Source organism: Myxocyprinus asiaticus, chromosome 12 (genome assembly GCF_019703515.2).
Source record: "Myxocyprinus asiaticus isolate MX2 ecotype Aquarium Trade chromosome 12, UBuf_Myxa_2, whole genome shotgun sequence".
NCBI classification, from domain to species: domain Eukaryota; kingdom Metazoa; phylum Chordata; class Actinopteri; order Cypriniformes; family Catostomidae; genus Myxocyprinus; species Myxocyprinus asiaticus.
Genome location: NC_059355.1, coordinates 20697963 through 20720746, shown reverse-complemented (window position 1 = coordinate 20720746; position 22784 = coordinate 20697963). Strand labels below are relative to the sequence as shown.

Here is a 22784-nt window from a genome sequence, read left to right as displayed (position 1 = left end):
TATGTGGTCGATTGATTGTTACACCGTAAGGGGCTGCAGTTTCATTAAATAAATTGTCTGGAATGTGCAGCACAATTTGCATTAAATGAGCATTTTGCTTTCTGTAATCTAAGGGACCGTTTACACGACAACGTTTTCAACTAAAAACGGAAAAATTTTTATGCGTTTTGGCTGTTCGTTTACATGAAAACGGCGTTTTGGGTTTCAAAGTTCAAGTTTTTGAAAACGATGCCGTTATCGTCTCCGTGTAAACATACAAAAACGCGAATTTGTGAAAACGATGACGTCATGTGCACGCATTACATGTTATATAAAGAATTATGGATTGATAGGCATCAATTTGAGATGTTTAATTATCAATGTGAATACTGGCGTCTGTGCAAATAACAATAATCAACAATTTATTAATTTAGAGTGTTTTGTATGGAGTGTGAACATTGTACAGTAGGCAGAACCTGCAATTTGAAAATCTTGAAATTAATGTATGGATTCAGATGGGAAAAATGTATTTGTATTTTAAATGTTATTTATTTACTTAATTTTATTTGATGTACCTTTACCCTGCAATTCATTCACCCACCACTTGTGTATATAGCCTATAGACAGAGATGTGAAGCCATGTACAGTATTCAATGATATGCTTAGAATATGAAAACATGAGGCAGTGAAAATCCATGTTAGATTCAGTGTACACAAGATCTCCCTTTCTGTCAGAAGATATCCATATATCAGAGTTCTGTCTGATATCCAGAACCAGTCAACATCAACAGCTTGTTATGTTAACTCACTCTCCTACCAGCCCAAGAGTCAGAAGGGGGAATACAGAAGAAGGCAGGAGACGAAGTGATGGTAAAAATGAGCAGAATTTATTGAATAATCTTGAGAGTTCAGTCTATAGGCATGCGTGCGAGACATTCAAAACTACAATGGTGGACCACAGGACTGTGTTTGTGCTGCTCAAGATTTTGAGTTTATTGACGCTTCTCCAGCAAAGTAATTGTAGTAATAAAGCAACCTCATCGTCCGTCCAGACAAAATTGCTTGATGCTTTCACCATCTTCATTGTTTGTATTTACCGCTCTGTGGAAGAATGCTTATGTGTGCAGGCGCGTAGTGTTTCTTTACAAAGTGACATCGCTAACTACTGGCCTGGCATGCATAATACAGCCTTTTTAGTAGTTTTCGCGGATCCGTGTGAACGGGATCGTTTTGACAACGTTGTCATCTGTATGCGAAACTTTTCAAAAACGCAAAGGAAAAACGTTTCCGTTTTTAGTACATCGTTGCCGTGTAAACGTACCCTAATACACAGATTACAGAAGTCATAATATTATGTTTTTAGCGGGTCAACACCTTCACACATCACTTTGAAGCATGCAACACTAGAGAACCGGGTATTATTAAATGAAATCACAGGCTGCTATGGTTTAATAATCAGACTAGGACACACATACAACACATTTACAAGATCAACGGAAGATTTTGTGATAATGCAGTACTGGCCCGAAAGGGCGAAACTCTCACACTGGCAAGCTGGCCATACTTACTGTTGAACCATATTAATAAATGTTTAATTTGGCATATATATTTCTCACTTTAGATTGGGTCACGCAAAATGCTTAATAAATAGCTAGCCATTAGTAAGTGCTTTATTACGACCTTTATTAAGCATTAATTGATTTAATAGTAAGTGTTCCTAAAACATTAACATACATATTAAGCAGAAATGTGTATCCAATTCATTACATATTTAATATCTTTATTAATTATGAATTTATGCTTTCTTAATGTTCTCATAAATACTTCTTTACCACTGGTTTGCATCAACTAAAATAAATCAGTTAGGTATGATTTACAAGTTGTTTACTAAGAATAAAAAAACAATATCAAACTGCCTATATATGAACTTATTAAACAATAATAAATCATTTGCTAAAGTGAATAGAAACAAAAACATACTATTTATATGTAGCTTATTCATGTATTAATAATGGAGGAACATTAATTTATAAATTTATAACTATAAACTAACGCTTTACAAATACTTTATACCATGTAGTTATTATAAAGTGATACCTGAAATTTTATTAAAATGTTAATAGATTGGTCTCTTAAGTGAACCTCTTTACTTGGCTGTGAAAGTAACGTGCAACAGTGCTATTCTCTAAAGTAACTCTTTAGATTTAAGTGTTAAAACCTCACTATGTTTCTTGTTAATAAGATCTAAGGAACAAAAGCAGACCACTTGCACTGTAACTACCAGAAAGGCTGTAATTGTGTGCATGACTGGTCTTAAAAATATTGTGCACCGTGATTTACTGATTCACTACAATTAGTGCTTTTATTCTAACACTGAGTAATATAGAACATTGTATAATTTGTTAAAATAGAAGAAATCCACCAGAATTTCAATTTTTTAATCAAAGCATCACAAAAGTGGCATTCAAAACAATTGTTTTGATACAATGAAAAATCAGTTGTTAAATGTTATGACGTATGCATTATATTATACAAAACAAGATTAGCAGAGACAAGAGACACTACATGCAGTAAAATGCAAAATTAGTGCATACTCATTGCATGATGCACATAAATCACAGTTATTCCAAATCCGTTTACATTACAGGCTTTATTTAATAACCTCACGCAACACTACATATCTTAATGGTTCCCATACCTTTTGCTTAATTTCTACAAATACATTTTTAACATTAAAAGTTGCAACATTAGTTATGAACTAAATAACATGAACTTACAATGAACAGTAATATATTTAGAAATTAACATTAACCAAGATGAATATATGTTGAAAAATAATAATAATAATAATAATAATAATGATTTAGTTCATGATACCTAATGCATTACCTTATTTTAAGGTATAGAATAAAATTGTAAAATGTTACCAAACTTTTTCTTACACCAGCCAATACAAAAAAATAACAATAAAACGGCAAGTGTGACTTGGTGTGCATGCATCTTAAAAGGTTAAAGAAAGAAAGAAAGAAAGAAAGAAAGACAGAAAGAAAAAAAAAGAAAGAAAGATGACCACAGAACAGCAAAAGCAGTTCACAGACCTTAAGGAAGATGACTGATTGACTGTCAAAACCCACTTTGCTGAGAGTTAAAAACAAGTTGTTAAAATTTTTAGAAGTCAGACACTTGTGCAATTTGTACTATGTTCAGTTTCAAAGTTTATCATTTGCACAGACTGACAAGTATGCAAACACAGGAGTGGAAACATGCCTTGTTTAATTTAACCTCTTGGACTATTTACTATCAGACTGACCCTAGCTTGTGTTGTATACCATTTGATTACTTCATTTCATGATCTGGTGCATGCATGTGCAAACACACAATCAAGATCACATACAAGGTAAAGTATAAGAGGAAGTAACAAGACAGTGAACCACAAGAGAGGTTTCTGCTTTGACATATCCATTGTTCAACAACTAATAATATCTCTTCAACTGCTGAAGTCATTAAAATTGTTCACACTTTGTTCTTGAAGTATTTAAAATCTAAGAAAAAGAATGGTGCTCACTCACATTTACAGAAAAGGCAAAGGAGAAAAACTGCACATGAAAACACATGTTAAATAAAATAAAATATGATGCAATCAATCATTCTATTTTAAAAAGCTTTGCAAATTATAATGGAGGGCAATGCAGCATAACCCCTGATCAATCACATACGTCTGAGTTCACTGGCAGAGTGATACTCAGGGTTGATGAATGTCTTTGGAGTGGGCTGGGAATCCAGATTGCTCATTTTCATCTCCACATACTCTGGGTCTGAAGGCTGAATTGTTGGTGTGTATTTCTTGTACTCAAAGCACTTCTTTACCTGAGAAGAGAAAGAAATTACCCATTTTATTTCTTTTCCCATTTACCCAGTCTATGTCAAGAATCTTGCAATGTTACCAAATGACCTGGATCTATGCTTCAAATATTTACAGTATATTTTTATTAAAAAAAAAATAATAATTTTTAAATCATTTAAAAGATGACTGTCTATGATGAGTGAATAGACCATATTGGGCATTTGCAACAAGTGCATTTGGGATTCTTGTCCCTGTAGTGAGAATCACCCTGGCACCAATTTAAATGAACTGCCTCACAAAAGACACCAAAGTATGTTGTGATTCACTTAAGATGTATGTATGTGTGATTATTAATATCAGATGGCCCCTCCCTCCATTCTCGGGGCACCAGCTACAGAGTTTCACCTTAACAGTAAAAGAATGATCCAAATGGACCATTCAATAAATTAAAAATATGTACTGTAAATTGGAGGGAGTTGGTCATCTGAACAATCTGAAGCAATTGTAAGATTCAGCCTAACCCTTTAGAGTTCTTCTGTATCATCAACACAAGGAACACACAGTTGTAATAAAATTTGTTTTATTTACAAAAGGATATACAAGAATAACTAACAAAAACTACAAAATGGTACTAATATGTTAAAGAATAATATAAATGAATAGGTAAATAAAAGTGCATAGGATGGAAAGATGCAAGTGGTTGAACTGGATGTAGCAATGGCAAAGCATGACAATTATCTTATAAAAGATAAATTGCTGTGTAACACAGTTCATTGTTGTGTAGGAATGAGGAAGCTGGGACTGGCTTGAACAATACATGTAGGCTTTAATGTTCAATATATAGACACACACACACACACACACACACACACACACACACACACACACACACACACACACACACACAGAGGCAGACAGCTTTGTGCATATCTCTCTTTCTCTCTCTCTCTGGCATCCCCAGCTCCTCCTTATCTCTCTCTCCCACTGATTGGGGCAACTCAGCACCTGGCATGCATCCTCACGGCCCAGCCACGCCCTCCTCCTCGTCACATACCCCCAACGCCCGACTCAGGCCAGGGAACCAACCGACCTGTCCTACACCCTCCATTTGGATTCCATTTCAACAGCCTTGGACACGAAGGAGCTGAGGAATGCTGATCTCCCGGAAGCACAGAGAGGGTTCTTGCAATCTGGAACACGCAGATATACAGCCCATTTGTCGGCGCAAGTTTCTATATCTGGAACATGCAGGTGCACGAAACTTGATGAGAATGTTTGCTTGCCAGAGCTAAACCTTTTTCGCTGTAGTTATCTCCTTGGTATAGGTATTCCGAACTTGCCATTGCAGTAGTCGCTTATAGTGAGACTTGGTACTTGGTTGACCTTCTTCTGTCTCTCGGATGGAGACTAAGAATGTTGGATGATCTATTATCCTCTCTCTCATGGAGTGAGACCAGAACGGAGAATTGTTATAGAAGTGGATTCTGTTAATGACCCTCTCGACAGGGACTCAGGACTTTGGAATGTTACTCTTATTGTGTTAATGACTCCCACCACTCAGGCTGGGGACCCAGAATAAAGGTGTGGCTTATTTTACAGATGCTTTATACCTTCCTGATTAAGAGGAGATTCAAGTTTGGTGCTTCTTGTTTCAGGGTTATGATTGGCTGCTGACATGCAAAGTAGCAAATGTACTGACTAACTTAGAAATTGAGCCTTTAGCACAAACGTCAAACCCAAGAATGGTGTCAATTGCAGAAGAAGGTGGCACTTTGGGGAAGTTTGCAAAATTTTTCCGAACAAAATCTTGTATTTGTAAATATCTGAAAAAATGGTTTCTAGGAATGTTGTACAAATGGTTAACTGATCAAATGAAGCAAAGGACCATCGATGTAAAGATCAGCTACAGAAAAGAGACCCTGGTCCCTCCAGAAGGCATATGCACAATCCAGAATAGAGGAGAGGAACCTGGAAGCCATAATGGCACAAAAACTGAGTCCAGACTTTAAGACTATTTTTTTTATTATAACGTTATCCGAGTACTTCAGCACGGAGAGTGTATTCGGGAAACATAAAAGAGCATTCAAAGTGGAAGATTTGCATGAAGCATTCTCAATGCTTAACTATGATGGGAGGTTGTCCAATTTATTCGGATCAATCCAATGCAGCGTAGAGCACATACAGGTGCATCTCAATAAATTAGAATGTCGTGGAAAAGTTCATTTATTTCAGTAATTCAACTCAAATTGTGAAACTCATGTATTAAATAAATTCAATGCACACAGACTGAAGTAGTTTAAGTCTTTGGTTCTTTTAATTGTCATGATTTTGGCTCACATTTAACAAAAACCCACCAATTCACTATCTCAAATAATTAGAATATGGTGACATGCCAATCAGCTAATCAACTCAAAACACCTGCAAAGGTTTCCTGAGCCTTCAAAATGGTCTCTCAGTTTGGTTCACTAGGCTACACAATCATGGGGAAGACTGCTGATCTGACAGTTGTCCAGAAGACAATCATTGACACTCTTCACAAGGAGGGTAAGACACAAACATTCATTGCCAAAGAAGCTGGCTGTTCACAGAGTGCTGTATCCAAGCATGTTAACAGAAAGTTGAGTGGAAGGGAAAAGTGTGGAAGAAAAAGATGCACAACCAACAGAGAGAACCGCAGCCTTATGATTGTCAAGCAAAATCGATTCAAGAATTTGGGTGAACTTCACAAGGAATGGACTGAGGCTGGGGTCAAGGCATCAAGACACAGACATGTCAAGGAATTTGGCTACAGTTGTCGTATTCCTCTTGTTAAGCCACTCCTGAACCACAGACAACGTCAGAGGCGTCATACCTGGGCTAAGGAGAAGAAGAACTGGACTGTTGCCCAGTGGTCCAAAGTCCTCTTTTCAGATGAGAGCAAGTTTTGTATTTCATTTGGAAACCAAGGTACTAGCGTCTGGAGGAAGGGTGGAGAAGCTCATAGCCCAAGTTGCTTGAAGTCCAGTGTTAAGTTTCCACAGTCTGTGATGATTTGGGGTGCAATGTCATCTGCTGGTGTTGGTCCATTGTGTTTTTTGAAAACCAAAGTCACTGCACCCGTTTACCAAGAAATTTTGGAGCACTTCAGGCTTCCTTCTGCTGACCAGCTTTTTAAAGATGCTGATTTCATTTTCCAGCAGGATTTGGCACCTGCCCACACTGCCAAAAGCACCAAAAGTTGGTTAAATGACCATGGTGTTGGTGTGCTTGACTGGCCAGCAAACTCACCAGACCTGAACCCCATAGAGAATCTATGGGGTATTGTCAAGAGGAAAATGAGAAACAAGAGACCAAAAAATGCAGATGAGCTGAAGGCCACTGTCAAAGAAACCTGGGCTTCCATACCACCTCAGCAGTGCAACAAACTGATCACCTCCATGCCACGCCGAATTGAGGCAGTAATTAAAGCAAAAGGAGCCCCTACCAAGTATTGAGTACATATACAGTAAATGAACATACTTTCCAGAAGGCCAACAATTCACTAAAACTGTTTTTTTTATTGGTCTTATGATGTATTCTAATTTTTTGAGATAGTGAATTGGTGGGTTTTTGTTAAATGTGAGCCAAAATCATCACAATTAAAAGAACCAAAGACTTAAACTACTTCAGTCTGTGTGCATTGAATTTATTTAATACACGAGTTTCACAATTTGAGTTGAATTACTGAAATAAATGAACTTTTCCACGACATTCTAATTTATTGAGATGCACCTGTATTTGCTGCCCAGTAATTGAATAGAAAATTAGCGAGGGTCAAACCACCCAAATGTTTTGTTTTCTGCAGGATGCCTTTTCGGATCCTTGGGAGTCTTTCTATTCCATATGAATTGAGAAATAGAACTATCAAATGAAGAGAAAAAAAGACTTTGGAATAAAAATAGGGATACATTGAAAAAGATAGAAAAATTTGGGGAGCACATTCATCTTAATGCAAAAAAAAAAAAAAAAAAAAAAGGCAAGTGTGACTTGGTGTGCATGCATCTTAAAAGGTTAAAGAAAGAAAGAAAGAAAGAAAGAAAGAAAGAAACATGACCACAGATCAGCAAAAGCAGTTCACAGACCTAAAGGAAGATGACTGGTTGACTGTCAAATCCTACTTTGCCACATAAATACCAGAGAGTTAAAAACAAGTTGTTAAACTTTTAGAAGTCAAGCACTTGTGCAATTTGTACAATGTTCAGTTTCAAAGTTTATCATTTGCACAGACTGACAAGTATGCAAACACAGGAGTAGAAACATGCCTTGTTTGATTTAACCTCTTGGACTATTTACTATCAGACTGAACCTAGCTTGTGTTGTTTACCATTTGTTTACTTCATTTCATGATCTGGTGCATGCATGTGCAAACACGCAATCAAGATCACATACAAGGTAAAGTAAAAGAGGAAGTAACAAGACAGTGAACCACAAGAGAGGTTTCTGCTTTGGCATATCCGTTGTTCAACAACTAATAATGTCTCTTCAACTGCTGAAGTCATTAAAATTGTTCACACTTTGTTCTTGAAGTATTTAAAATCTAAGAAAAAGAATGGTGCTCACTCACATTTACAGAAAAGGCAAAGGAGAAAAACTGCACATGAAAACACACTCTCTCCCGCTGATTGGGGCAACTCAGCGCCAGGCATGCATCCTCACGGCCCAGCCACGCCCTCCTCCTCGTCACATACCCCCAACGCCCGACTCAGGCCAGGGAACCAACTGGCCTGTCCTACACCCTCCATTTGGATTCCATTTCAACAGCCTTGGACACGAAGGAGCTGAGGAATGCTGATCTCCTGGAAGCACAGAGAGGGTTCTTGCAATCTGGAACATGCAGATATAAAGCCATTTTGTCTGTGCAAGTTTCTATATCTGGAACTTGCAGGCGCACGAAACTTGAAGAGAAGGTTTGCTTGCCAGAGCTAAACCTTGTCACTGTAGTTATCTCCTTGGTATAGGTATTCCGAACTTGCCATTGCAGTAGTCGCTTATAGTGAGACTTGGTACTTGGTTGACCTTCTTCTGTCTCTCAGATGGAGACTAAGAATGTTGGATGATCTATTATCCTCTCTCTCATGGAGTGAGACCAGAACGGAGAATTGTTATAGAAGTGGATTCTGTTAATGACCCTCTGAACGGGGACTCAGGACTTTGGAATGTTACTCTTATTGTGTTAATGACTCCCACCACTCAGGTTGGGGACCCAGAATAAAGGCATGGCTTATTTTACAGATGCTTTATACCTTCCTGATTAGGAGGAGATTCCAGTTTGGTGCTTCTTGTTTCAGGGTTATGATTGGCTGCTGACATGCAAAGTAGCAAATGTACTGACTAGCTTAGAAATTGAGCCTTTATCACAAACATCAAACCCAAGAATGGTGTCAATTGCAGAAGAAGGTGGCGCTTTGGGGAAGTTTGCAAAATTTTTCTGAACAAAATCTCGTATTTGTAAATATCTAAAAAAATTTGTTTCTAGGAATGTTGTACAAAACAGTTAACTGGTCAAATGAAGCAAAGGTAACATCGATGTAAAGATCAGCTACAGAAAAGAGACCCTGATCCCTCCAGGAGTCATATGCACAATCCAGAATAAAGGGGAAGAACCTGGAAGCCATAATGGCGCAAAAAGTCCAGACTTTAAGACTAATTTTTTTTACTATAACGTTATTATACCATAATAACGTATATTATATGCCAAGGACAGGGGAAGAAAAGACCAACGGTGAAAATCTTGTGTAAGACAACCGAGCAGCGGGGAAAAATTATGATCAAATAATTTAGCAAAGCTTTTTGTCACTTGTATACCCAAATATTTGAAGCTATGTAAAGATGCATTGAAAGGCAGTGAAGACAGGCGGTATTCTGTGGCAGCACTATTAATAGGCATTAATTCACTTTTATTCAGATTTAACTTATAGCCTGAAATTTGACAAAACACTGTCAGCATGGCTAGCACCGGGGGAATAGAGTTGGCAGAGACATACAGAAAAAGGTTGTCTGCATATAAAGACAATTTATGCTCCACCCAAACCCCTTCCCTCCAACGACAGCAGCCATTGTGCACCAGTACGCTCACCACACACCAGCTATTGGTGGAGAGGAGAGAATAGAGTTATAGAGCCAATTAATGGATGGGGATTATTAGGAGGCCATGATTGAGAAGGGCCAATGGGGGGAATTTGGCCTGGAAACCCAGGGTTCCACCCCTACTCTTTACGAGAAGTGCCCTGGGATTTTTAATGACCACAGAGAGTCAGGACCTCGGTTTAATGTCTCATCTGAATGATTATTTGTGCACACACAAGCTAGGGGAGAAGTAAACAAAAGCCTGATCCAGGATATAAATTGGTCACCAAATCCAAATCTCCTCAAAGTGTAAAACAAATAATCCCACTCAACTCTATCAAATGCCTTTTCAGCTTGCTCTGGAGTCTTTTTTTGGGAGGTTGAATAGAGGATATTCAAAAGATGTCTAATATTGTTAGATTTGTATGACTCATCAAACATATTTAATAAAAGAGGGGACAGTTTATCTGAGAACATCTTAAAAAATTCTGCAGGGAAGACATTTGGGCCTGGGCACTTTCCATTCTGCATCAGGTTCAGTGCAGTCTTAAATTCACCTAAAGTAAAGGGTTCTGCCAGTTTGCAGGCAGAATCAGAATCAATAAGAGGAATATCAAGGGAGTTGAAAAATCTGTCAAAGTGAGCCTTATCAGCTGTACACTAGGAAGTATATAAAGAGACGTAGAAGTCCCTGAACTGGTCATTAATGTTAAGGGTGTTGATTTTGGGCCAGTAGGGGTAGAAATTTGAGTAATATGATGCAAGGAGGAGGATTGGCATAACTGGAGTGCGAGCAATTTACTTGATTTATCACCGAATTCATAATAGTTACAGCGGGACTTGTGTAGGGCTTCAATTGCTTCATTCATTGCAAGCAGATCCAACTTGGCTTTAGTTGTAAGAAGTTTATTAAAGAGATCTGAGCTGGGTGAATCTACAGCACTGGATTGAAGCTCTGCCAGAGTTCTAAATAAAGAAGAGTTCCTCTCAGTTGCCTCTTATCTCTGATAGGCTGAATAAGATATAATTTATCCTCTCAAAAAGACCTTGCATGTTTCCCATATTGTAGCAGCTGAAATATCAGGGGAAACGTTTGTCGAAGTAAAAAGATCAATACGATCATAAATAACTTGTACAAAATCTGTGTCATTAAGTAATAAAGAATTGAAACGCCAAGGAGATCTAGAGGTTAACCCACCAGGAAGTGAAAAGTCCACTATAACTGCCGCATGATCTGAGATTACTATAGGGTTGTAGATGCAGGAACAAATGAGTGGAAGCAGCTTATTGTCAAAAAGAAAATGATCAATCCGAGAGAAGGTATGGTGAATGGGGGAGAAAAAAGAAAACTGTTTGGCATTTGAATTGAAAAAGCACCAGACATCAGAAACTGCATATTGTTCCATAAAAAGCTGAATTGTTTTGGAGGATTTAGATTGTGGGTTTAGAAGAAGAGCAGTCTAGAAGAAGATCTAAACAACAGTTGAAATCCCAACCTAGAATAAGTTGGCTAGAGTTTAAATCAAGGAGCGAGAACAAAAAATTAATGAAAAAAGACTCATTATCCCAATTAGGTCCATATACACTGGCCAAGACCAAATTAACTCTGTTAATCTGGCCTGTAAGAATAATAAAGCGCCCATTAGGATCTGAAATGACCTTGGAGACAGAAAATGGTATTGACTTATGAATGAGAATAGCCACACCCCACGACTTACAGTACTAGGGAAAGTGGAGTGCTAAAGCTAGCCTACCCAGCCCCTTTTAATCTTTAGGTGGTCTGCTGGCCTAAGGTGAGTGTGGCAGCGGGCGTGGTTTAGCCTCCGTCCGGAGAGAGAGAAAGCGGTAAGGGCGCTTGCACCTGAGCTAGATTATGTGTAACACCTGTCTCTAATTCCAGTGAGCATGGGGAGAGCGCATATAAGCAGCCACACCACCAGCAGAGAGGGAGAGTGAGTCTGGCACAAGGATGGCCACGGTGCTCTTGAAGATGCTACGTTTAATCTGTTATGTTTATGAAGCTGATATGTTTAAGTTACTACGCGCCAGTGAAGCTGATGAGTTTGTGAAGTTGTAAAGCATTGAAGTGGCCGATTAAAAGTCCTACCTGAGCCTGGAAAAACCTGTTTCCCTGTGTTCTCCTTCTCTTCTGTTTGTGAAGCTGTGTTACAGTGAGATTCTTGAATAAAAGCTTCTTTTGTATTTAAATGTTTCAAGTGCTTAAGAATTTTATTACGCTTCACCGGTAAATTAATCCCTTTAACATTCCAGCTGGTGAGCCTAAGTGCATCACTAGGTGGTGTTGTGTTGCTCACTGAAGATATAAAATACAATACAATGACCACCCCCCAGCAACCGGCATCCTTTGCTTGTAACACATGAGTACGAAAAATGAGATGAAGAAGATTGCACCCATAAATGACAAGTATAAGTGAAGAACCCCCCCCACACACACACACACACATAAATCCACCCCTAAACCTTGTTCCAAATGCTGACACAAAGGCCCACACCAGAAAACACTTTACCATTTTAACCAGCAAATTTCCTAACTCCTAGCCCTCCCTATATTGGGCTACATAACCTCATGAACATATTTATACCAAAATTGTTGGAAACCACAGACAATTGCTTAAACAATTGACTAAATAGTCAATTGACAGTGCACAAACATGGAGTATAATAGATAGAACACTAATAATAAAAAGCAGAAGCATTTTAAAACTATATTCAGAAGTCAGATAAACTGTAGAAGTAATGGGCGTTATCGTATCATAAGAGCTACAATGTCTTTGTGAAGAACACTATTCTGAGACGTTCCACAAATATCAAGAACACTTTATCAAAAAGCTAGCGTTTAGAATAAAATAAAGTGAACAGTGTAATACTTTTACATTTGCCCATTTAAATAACCATTATGTTGAAAACAAAAACTTGGTTAACCATACCAGTGATTATGCCAAAGGAGAGTGGAAAAAGAGGCCTCAGAAAACTAATAAAACCGGCAAACTGGCGAATAAATGAGCGCAAGTAGGCACCAAAGTAAAACAAATGCCTATCAACTTGAAGCTCCATTCCATGTCCAGAATTTCAACGTAAACCATTCTGTGTCCAGACTCTGAATGAAGTTATTGGCTTCAGTAGCAGACAGCAACCATTTTTTCTCACCATTTGAAAGTGTAATGCAGCTGGCTGGGAAGAGAAGAGCAGTCTTAAATCTTCATTTGTAAAGTTCCACCATAGCGTCTTTGAACTCAGCATGCATCTTCAGAATGTCGGGGCTGTAATCTTCGAAGATCCAGATCCTGATCCTGTGCCTTGATAAGACAAATCGCCTTTTTTGCGTGACTCGCGAATGATCATTTCCTTCACTTGGAAGCGATGAAATTGCAAAACGACAGGTCACTGTCTCTGCCCCGAGGTGGGTTTGGGTGCAAGGCTTCGGTGTCCAGCTCAGGCAGCAAAGATAGATCCTGAGGGCCAAAAACCTCAACAAGCAGATGGGAGAAAAAGGTCGCAGGACACAGACACTTGATGGATTCAGGTAAGCCCACAATACGAACATTCTGCCATTGGCTAAGACCCTCAAGGTCTGAGACTTTAGCCCACAGCCACTCATTATCTTTTTGGAGCCCAGAACATGTGGCCTCAAGCTGCTCGAGGCATTGACCCACCTCCGTAACACCAGACTCGAGGGATCCTATGTGCTGATTGTGAACTGCAACCATGGATTGAATATTGTTTAACTTTGTTGCCAAGCTCTCGAAAGTGGTTTTGAAGTCTGTGGCAAGAGAAGCTCTGAGCTCGTCATGCAGGGCGCTAATTTCAGCTAGCGTTATGCTAGCCCCAGGTGATGAAGTAGCTTCTCGATCCTTTTCCACCTGTTTTCCCCTTCCCTTAGACATTTTGTGCGAGATTAAAATTCTAGAAACTGTTAACAAACAAAAGCTGCCTGAGGAAAACTAAAAACAATGAGGCTTGTAGAGAAGTAACTGAAAAGTTAGAGGGAGCGGGTCGCACACACGTCTACTCCTCAGGCGCCATAACCGGAAGTCCAAACAACTGCAATTTAAATAAAACGTTCTGTGAACAAACATGGAGTGGAGAGGTCTTGAAGAATTTTTATGGTCCTTAGTTCAACTTTGGTCTTAGGTCAAACCTTAGGATGGGGGTTTGAGATGTTACTAAGAAACCACTCACGGACCAATGAGAAGCCCTTTCCAATGTGTTGTAAAGTCGATGGCCTTCTTTGTGAAGTATCTGGTAGTTGTCCGAGCAGCTTTGTCCTGCCACGATCCAATCAAAATGGAGCCACCCTTTTTTGACAGTTAGGGAGGGGCTCTGCCATAAACTGGCTCTTGGAATGTCATCTGGTCCGATTGTTCATCACATCCCAGTCTTCACAGTTACCGCATGGATGTTATACAAAGATACACAACTGAAAAGCAGACATTAGAGAGCATACAGTGCAGTGTGCTGTACTAAGAGATCAAAAACATGGCAGAAAAAACCCATGAATACAGCATTCTTAAGATTTACATTAAAGTTTGATTTACAGCACATCAAAGTGCATCTGAGAAGAGACTACATGTCTGCAGACAAACTCTATTAGGCCTTAGACGTTGCACTATCAAATGATCTGTCACTCTGACAGTCTGATTTGTAAAATTTCTATCATGGTCTATTTTTATCCATCACATGTTAATTTCCCCGATAGGTACTATTTGATATTGTATTAAAATAGCCAATTATAACATTTTCAGGAATTAAAAATAACAATTTGTAGCATGTGCAAATCTGGTGAAACAGATTTTCTATTTTAAAAATGTTCTAAATCAGTCAGGAAATGCTACTTTCAAAAATAATGTGTTACATTATTGTGTTACTGATAATGAAAATAATTATATTACTTTGTGTGGAAAGTAGGCTACCACATTATTTTTAAGGTGCTTTATTGGTATGGCAAATTATTGTAAATTTGTACTGCCAAAGCAATGGCAGCTTAGCTGAAAACCAAGAAAATATTTTTTTCACCTCAGTTTGGACTATTCCATCACAGGCTTGGCAATCTTCTAATTTATCATGCATGTTTATCCGCAATGTTTCATTACACTTATAAATATGAGTTTAGTTACATTATACTATCATATTGATATTTTAGATCCCCTACCTACAACGATATAACCAACCAATGATCAAAAAGACATAACAACACCATAAAAGTAGTCACAATAATTTATTTTAAAACAATTACAAAAAAGAATCATAAAAGTATTCCAAACAACTCATGCTGCATTTGAAGTCTCCTGATAGCATACGACTGCTCAATGTGAGTAACAGAGTTAAACTGAAGGTTTTATTTGCTGAAAATGTTCCTCTCTGTTAAGTTGAGGTGGCAAATTTGAATGTCTAAATGAGGTGGGATCTGACTGTTATGGCAGACGGGAACACTGATGATTGCCGAAAGACTTATAGTTGGATCTGTTCTTTACACTAAAAAATCACATGGCATCAGAACATGTGGAGTACAGCGCACAGATAGCATGCATTATTTTTATGATCATTCATTTTTATGGTGCTTTTCACTTTTTTTGAGCTGCAGCTCAGACATTCTGAAACTCTGTCCCATGACAAACAATCAATGAGCAAATAATCAAGAAAGAAATAAAGAAATATGTAATTGATGACAAAATTTTCAAATAATTTCAGCAACATTTGGTCATGAGAGTGTGTTGCAGGTGGCTGTTGTGTTAGTGGTTTGTGTTTTGGATGATTATTAACTGGCATGCCAAACCACAGAAATGCCATGCCATCTACAAAAACTTCTGCAGTACTCCCACTGTGATATTTGATTCTTGCAGGGCCAGCCCTAGCATTTTGGGGGCCCTGAGCAGATTTTCAAAATGGGGCCCGCTTACCTACAAGTACACCTATAAATTGTGCAAATAAACAAGTCTATTTATTTAAAAGTGTAATGCTTAAAAATGCAAAACTATCAACAGTAGTTTATCAGACCAGGTATAACTATTTCAGAAGTACAAAAAAGAAAGAACACTTTTTTTTAAACTAACCAAACACACATCACATACAGATATATTTAATGAAATTTTGAGCAAATGAATAAGAAATAATTAAATTCCCAGATTAAGATATGGCATAGAACACTTGCTGTAAATAGCTGCATATGGTATTTGCACCCTGGTGTATAATAAAACCGTATATAATGTAATAAGTAGGCTATTGTGACGGAACTTAACTACATTGCTGGCAGCGGGAAGAAACGCACCTGATGTGTCACATAATCGTACCTCACCACTGTTGTCTTCAAATGCCGAGAGTGGCTTTAGAGAGAGCGGTTTCTTCAGGTCCAGGAAATGTGTTACCGTGGGAAAGGCATGTGTGCGCCCATCCATTCCCTTTTCTGTACTGCCTAACCGATCATGAAGAAAATGCCGTGTTTATTTTCAGTGATATCACAGTCCCCTTAGACACTTTATTTATACCTTCTGTGTTCATTTTTATTTAAAATAAGTTACTTTCCGATGGAGTGTACTGTATGTCTTCACTTAAATAGATTAATAAGTGGGGAAAAAATACTGAAATAGGCAAAATGTGGACTCGAACCTGAATTGCCCATACAACTAATTAGCTGTCTTACAAATGTCGCCAATCAGATCTTAAACTGTAGAAGGTCAAATTCACATACTTATCTCTCCATGTCGCTCATTAGGCAGGGCCGGCTCTGGTTTCTTGCATGTTATTGCTAATGACATAAATGTGCAAAAAATAAAGGTAGACTAGACCACACAATATGGATCAGTTAGGCCTATCTGGGTGCCAAGTGGCTACGTTTACAGGCATTACTGCATGTAGCACTGCGCAGAACCCAAAACATAAGCCACTCATTGAGAAGTGTGTTGTGACCCATTTAAATTCACCATAATCATGTCAAAGTTTTCAAATTTTTTAAATTTGTTTTACTATATTTATAACAGAAATATGATTATCATGTATGTGCTATTTTATACACTATTAAAGTGTAGTTTCTTTTTATTTGCAATTTACAATTTTAGTATATTCTGGCTGCTTTGATTAGATGAACCAACCATCAATCTGAGTGGTTCCAGAGTATGAATGCAAAATATAAAATCATTCCAGAGCATTTTCAGAGCATTGCAACAATATCCTACAGCTATCGGTCAATTATTGTTCAGTTGCACACTGCATGCTCTCATTTGACAGCATCCTTCAGCATGCTTGTATGTCAGACATTTACAGTTTATATTATGTTGTCTGTTAGCTTTGCATTTGGTATGTCTCTGTAGGTGTTCACATATGTTCTGTCATTGTGTGTGTGTGTGTGTGTGTGTGTGGGTGTGTGTGTGTGTGTGTGTGTGTGTGTGTGTGTGTGTGTGCTGACCTTCAAAATCACACAGAAGAAAGTGATGAGGCACAGCAGGATTATGACGACACACCCAATGAGCAATATCATCATATAGTAAGGCTCAGCATTTTCTGGGCACTCTTTTTCTAGTGTGGTTTCTAGTGAGTTTATTGGAAGAGAGAATAAACAAACAGATAATTACACAGTAAACACATGTGGTGTATTCAAATAACCACAATGAACCCATCATATTTTATAATAAAATGATGAACATGAAGTGTAAGACATGAACTTGCCTGTCACCCATAACCAGGTTGCAGAGCTATGGTTGATTTTGTCTTCCCAGTTGAATTCACACCAGTACAAACCAACGTCTTCGCCAGTCAGGTTGCGGAAGGTGGCACTAAGGTTGGGAAATTCTCCTCTTAAATACACTTTGCCTTTGTAAAGTGTTTTAGGAGTAAAAGTGCCGTCTTTGTAGAAGTAGAAGATTTGCTGCATTTCTGTTTTGGCTTGTTTGTACATGTACACCCCATGCTGAGGGCTCTTATTTGTAGCACACGGGATGGTGATCTCCTTCCCAGCGGCTCCCTTTAAAACTGTAACAGTATCTGGAGAAAGGCAACGATTAAGACTGTTCAGTGAAGCCTTGAATACACTAGTGAATTATCAAAGCTGTATTGCAACTGTAATTGCAAAACTGCAATTTTGTAGAAACACATAAAGGTATATGCAAGCACATTTGCATTTCACTGTAAAATCGAATTAGCTGACCTTACCAAGAATTTTTAGGCAATTGGTTTGCATGCGATTCTCATTAAACTTACTTATTTGGCTCAAGTAAAGTGAACTTAACTATTTAAGTAAAGTTAACTAGTTACAAACAGACTGAACTCATACCTGTCCTGAGAATTAAGTATTGTTGATTGTACTTAATTATTTAAATTGAGTTATAGCACATTTTAAATGGTACCAAGGAAATTATGAAAGAACCAGACTCTAGATCAGTTATAGACCTCTCTGGATTCTCCTCAGTACTTATTAGTGCACATAAATCTGCACTTTATAAAAAAAATGTTTTTCATGGAAAGAAATAGCTTACATTTAACAGGCTCCAAGTTCAACAGAAGTAACGCTTATAACATAATAGTAAATCCACACAAATCACGACTATGCCAACTAGCTACACAAAACAACTATAATAGTCAAAAGAGCAACAACAAAACTAATTCTTAATAATAATTATTATATGAATCCATGAATGCCCTTATCTTGGCCAAACAAAATCTATTCAAGTGCAAGGGCATATGGTCAGTCCACACAGCCTACACTGTAAAACCTTTCTGTAATTTTAATGGTAAAGGACTGTAAAAATGCTACAGTAAAAAAAACCTTAATTGGTAAATGTGTAGTTACCTTAAAATATACGGTTCAAAAGTTGTAATATATTTAAAAGACAATACATGTAGTTTTAAAGAATTGTTTTTATTTTATTAAATTTTTTAGATCAAGAGAGTACATGTACTTTTTACGGTAAATTATTGTTAATTACAGTACAAAACAATAATCGGGCATTCCCAGAATTCCCTGCATGACCCATTACATTTAATTATATTTTATGGGAATAGTTATGTTTCTTCTTATTTTTAATATGCATTATGTACTTTGGAGTGTTCTGTGTTATATCTGATGTAGTTTAGTTAATGTTTATTGTATTATTTTAATTTCACATGTGTTACCCTGATGGTGTTAAGTGTTTGTGTGAGTGACACTGAGCAAGGTCTTGTAAGACTGATACAGAATTGTTTGCATCACTTCCGGGAAAGTCAAAGAATTCTGCGAGAACCAACGTCATAAAACTCTCACACAGAGGAGCATCTCCACCTGAGAAAACACACCCTACTGATTGGGGACCATAAAACGCAAATCACTCACATCTGCTCTCTCTCTCTCCTCAGGTCACTTTAAAGACACAAAAAACTAAGTTATGACGTATCCTGTTCTGTAATGTAAAAGGTTTTCTGATCATACATGTTTGGTATCATTCAAGAGGTCTCAGTGCAACTGGTAAAACGGTCTCATTCCCTTTCAGCAAAGTCAAATCACAAGTAAGATTTAAGAACTTAATAAAATACAGTATTCTATCTGGGGCATGCCCCTCCCAAGTCTCACACAGAGACTAGATGCTGTATGCAGATTAGGTGTATTCTTTGTAAACATCAAACAACCTACTCAATCAAAGGTCGACTTACAACTCCCTAAATTGTAAACCAAATCCTAAATAACATCAAACACACACATCTGAAATAACAATGGAATCGTTTGGTACTTAAGGAAGGATGGCAGAGAAGCTCGGGGAATCTGCAAATCAGATCTCCCATGCTTCGTCGTTTGCATGTAGTTTTTTCTCTACCAGGTATTTCTTATTATTGATAAATGTTTGAAGGAATCTGTAAATCAGATCTCCCATGCTTCGTCGTTTGCATGTAGGTTTTTCACTACCAGGTAATTGTAATTTGTATTTCTTATGTTTGGTAAATGTTTGAATGGAATACAACTTTAATTATATTATTATGCTTGGTTCACTGATAGCTTTGAGTTTGATTTATTATTTTAATTGGATTGTTTGAATGTATTACTATTACCTGGTAAATAAATTGTTATTATGATTCATTCTGAAGGACTGTTTTCTAGTATATTTCTTGTTAACTACAAATCTATGGTCAGAGTTGGCTTAATTAAGCTACTTCAGAAGTAACCCATTAGTTAAGTATGTAAAAGGCTAAACGGTAAACAGAGAATCTATAATAGAACTTAGCCAAGTAGAATTAAACGGGAATATTAAGGGTAGGACCGTGAATCTGTAAAACAGAACTTAATTGACTGGGGCTAAACGGTAAACCGAGAATCTATAATAGAACTTAGCCAAATAAGACTAAACGGATAAAGCCGAGAACCTATAAGGACTAAGTCTAAAACTTACTAATATCTGAAACTGATGAATTTGTAGTTAAAGGACCTGTGTCCGGCCGGCACAGAACCCAAATAACATTGAAATAATAAATGCAGTCTAGAAGAGAGAATTACTAAAATTCAGAGCATAGATACATCAACGAGGTTTTTCATAATTGGAGTCAGATGAAATAAAGAAAAGAATTAATGATAAGATTAATAAAACATGGAACTCAAATCAAATAATCAAAGTATTATTTAATGTCGCGCACGATAAGACAGAACACACAGGAGACCTTCAGCCACGCCATTGGATACCGTCCTTGGACCAATGGGTGACTTCCCCCTTACAGCCTCTACATGTTTATTGGTCATTGCTCCTGGAAGGGCCACTATTGATAAACTTCATGTCATCATGCCCTTCTGTAATTACTATGGTGATTCACAATACATTATTAAGTAAAAAGCATTTTTGTCCACTTCCAGAAGGTTAATATCAAGTTTATCATTTAATAATATAAACGACGATAATGCTCTATAAAATATACAGGCATCAAAATTACATCCTGTAAAGCCTACATATTTAAAATACAAAATATAAGTAACTGTATTCCACTACAGTTACAATTTAAATAATTGGTAATTAGAATACAGTTACATTCAAAAAGTATTTTGATTACTGAAGAGATTACTTTGCATTTTATTGTCATTTGATTCATTTAATATTTGGTCCTTTCAGATGGAAAACATTTATACATATAAATGATGCGATCCAAAGAGCGTTTGAACAGAAGTGAAACACTTTCTTATGATGTATTACATTCATACGAGCAGACAGAGAAGTAAGTTTGAAGTAAGTTTGGAGCAGAAGAAATATAAATAAACCTTGTGTAAATTGTCAGCTTTATGCTAAGCTAAAATGCTATTTCTAGCCATTTTACATGCACGTTACCAGACACAATCATATTTTTTTATCAAGAAAATTCACGTTACATCATCATTTCTTTTTTTCTAGTAAGACCTTTGATATAAGGGCAAAAATCATATTCTTAATAATAATTTTGGTATTGTTTTCCTGTAAAAGTATCTAAAAATCCTTAAAACAAGATAAATTTGATTTATCTTGTTTTAGAAACAACACTGCATAAGATATTTAGGTTTTCAGAGAATGTTTTTTTAACATGTGTATTTTGTCTTACTGTACTGGCAGAGTTTTTATAGTCAAAACAAGTGAAAAAATCTACCAGTGCTGAAGAAGTAATCCAAAGTATTTAGAATACGTTATTGATCTTAAGTAATCTAACGGAATATGTTACAAATTACATTTGACAGCATGTATTCTGTAATCTGTACTGGAATACATTTAAAAAGTAACCCTCTCAACCCTGATTATACAGTATATTTGAGTTATGATTCCAAAACAATGTTTAATTCAGACCACTTGATTGTTTCTATTAATAAAAACTTTAGGGTTTACAATGTAATGATAACTTGATTACAGCTAGTAAGAACAGAAAAAATGTAACTTAAGTCAACAATTTTAGTTTTTGTTTGAGATAGCTATTAGTATTAACAGTAGTGGAAAGTTTTTATCAACTCTCCAATGACATCTGTTGTTTTTATACTGAGCTAATGATATACACTTTTCATTACATAAGCCTCACAGAAACCTTTTTGCGTTTTCATATTTAAGATGTTTATTAAGCTATTTTTCAACTGGTTTTGGTCCCCACAATGTAGGCAAACCTGACCCACAAACAGCTTTTCATTTACAATTATGTGCTTAGCTGCATGGTCTTTTTTAACTAAGGCAACACTTCTATAAAAGTTTTTCAACTGCTATTAGTACCGGTGCCACCACAGCCATACAATCACTGGAAGTTCCTTTCAATGTCAAAATGGAAAATATATTCATACCTTTCAGCAGTGTTGCACATGAAAGGCTCCTTAAACAGATGTTGATCAATAGTAGACTGAATCTCACAACGTGCTGCATTTTCACAGCTCTGTCTGACTCCTACGACTAGTTTCACACATACATCATTGCATTCGGGTGGAACTGGTGGTGATGTTCACAGCTCGTCAGAGACTTCTTGTTCAAAAGGAAGCTGCTGTGCTTGTAGTTTTTTATATAAATGAGAGCAGGGGTGAAAAGATAGAAAAAAAGACCACTTATAAATCTACAGTAATTAAAGAAATTAGTACAAATACTTACACATTTAGCTCATAACTAACGTTGTTTTTATAGTATTGTAATATTTCTCATTAGATACTGTGTATTACCACTATTTTAATCAGTTCTCCTTTGTTTGTTGTATTTTTGAAAATCTTAATGGCTTAATGCTCCTGGTGCTTCATGCCCTCTTCCTCAAAATCCCCATCCTCTCCTTCATATCAAAAAACACCTTTCTCTGTTACTGTGTCTCATCTTTTCTTCCTTTGTGTGCACATGTATAAAGTGCACATACAATTTATAAAGATTCAGTGATGCATGCACACTTCTGGTATGTGTGTGTTCCTATTAGTTCACCCTCCATCTTG

At 37.1% G+C, this 22784-nt stretch overlaps 1 protein-coding gene across 1 annotated transcript; it reads right to left on the bottom strand.

Moving 5' to 3' along the window:
* Positions 1-2407: 2407 nt before the first annotated feature.
* LOC127449034 (uncharacterized) lies at positions 2408-22332 on the bottom strand. The gene is made up of 4 exons (XM_051712130.1): positions 22161-22332; positions 17588-17902; positions 17328-17449; positions 2408-3846 (listed from the first exon to the last, which is right to left on the bottom strand). Exons 1-4 carry the CDS (start codon positions 22237-22239, stop codon positions 3688-3690), a joined length of 675 nt encoding a protein of 224 aa, XP_051568090.1. The 5' UTR covers positions 22240-22332; the 3' UTR covers positions 2408-3687.
* Positions 22333-22784: the final 452 nt, after the last annotated feature.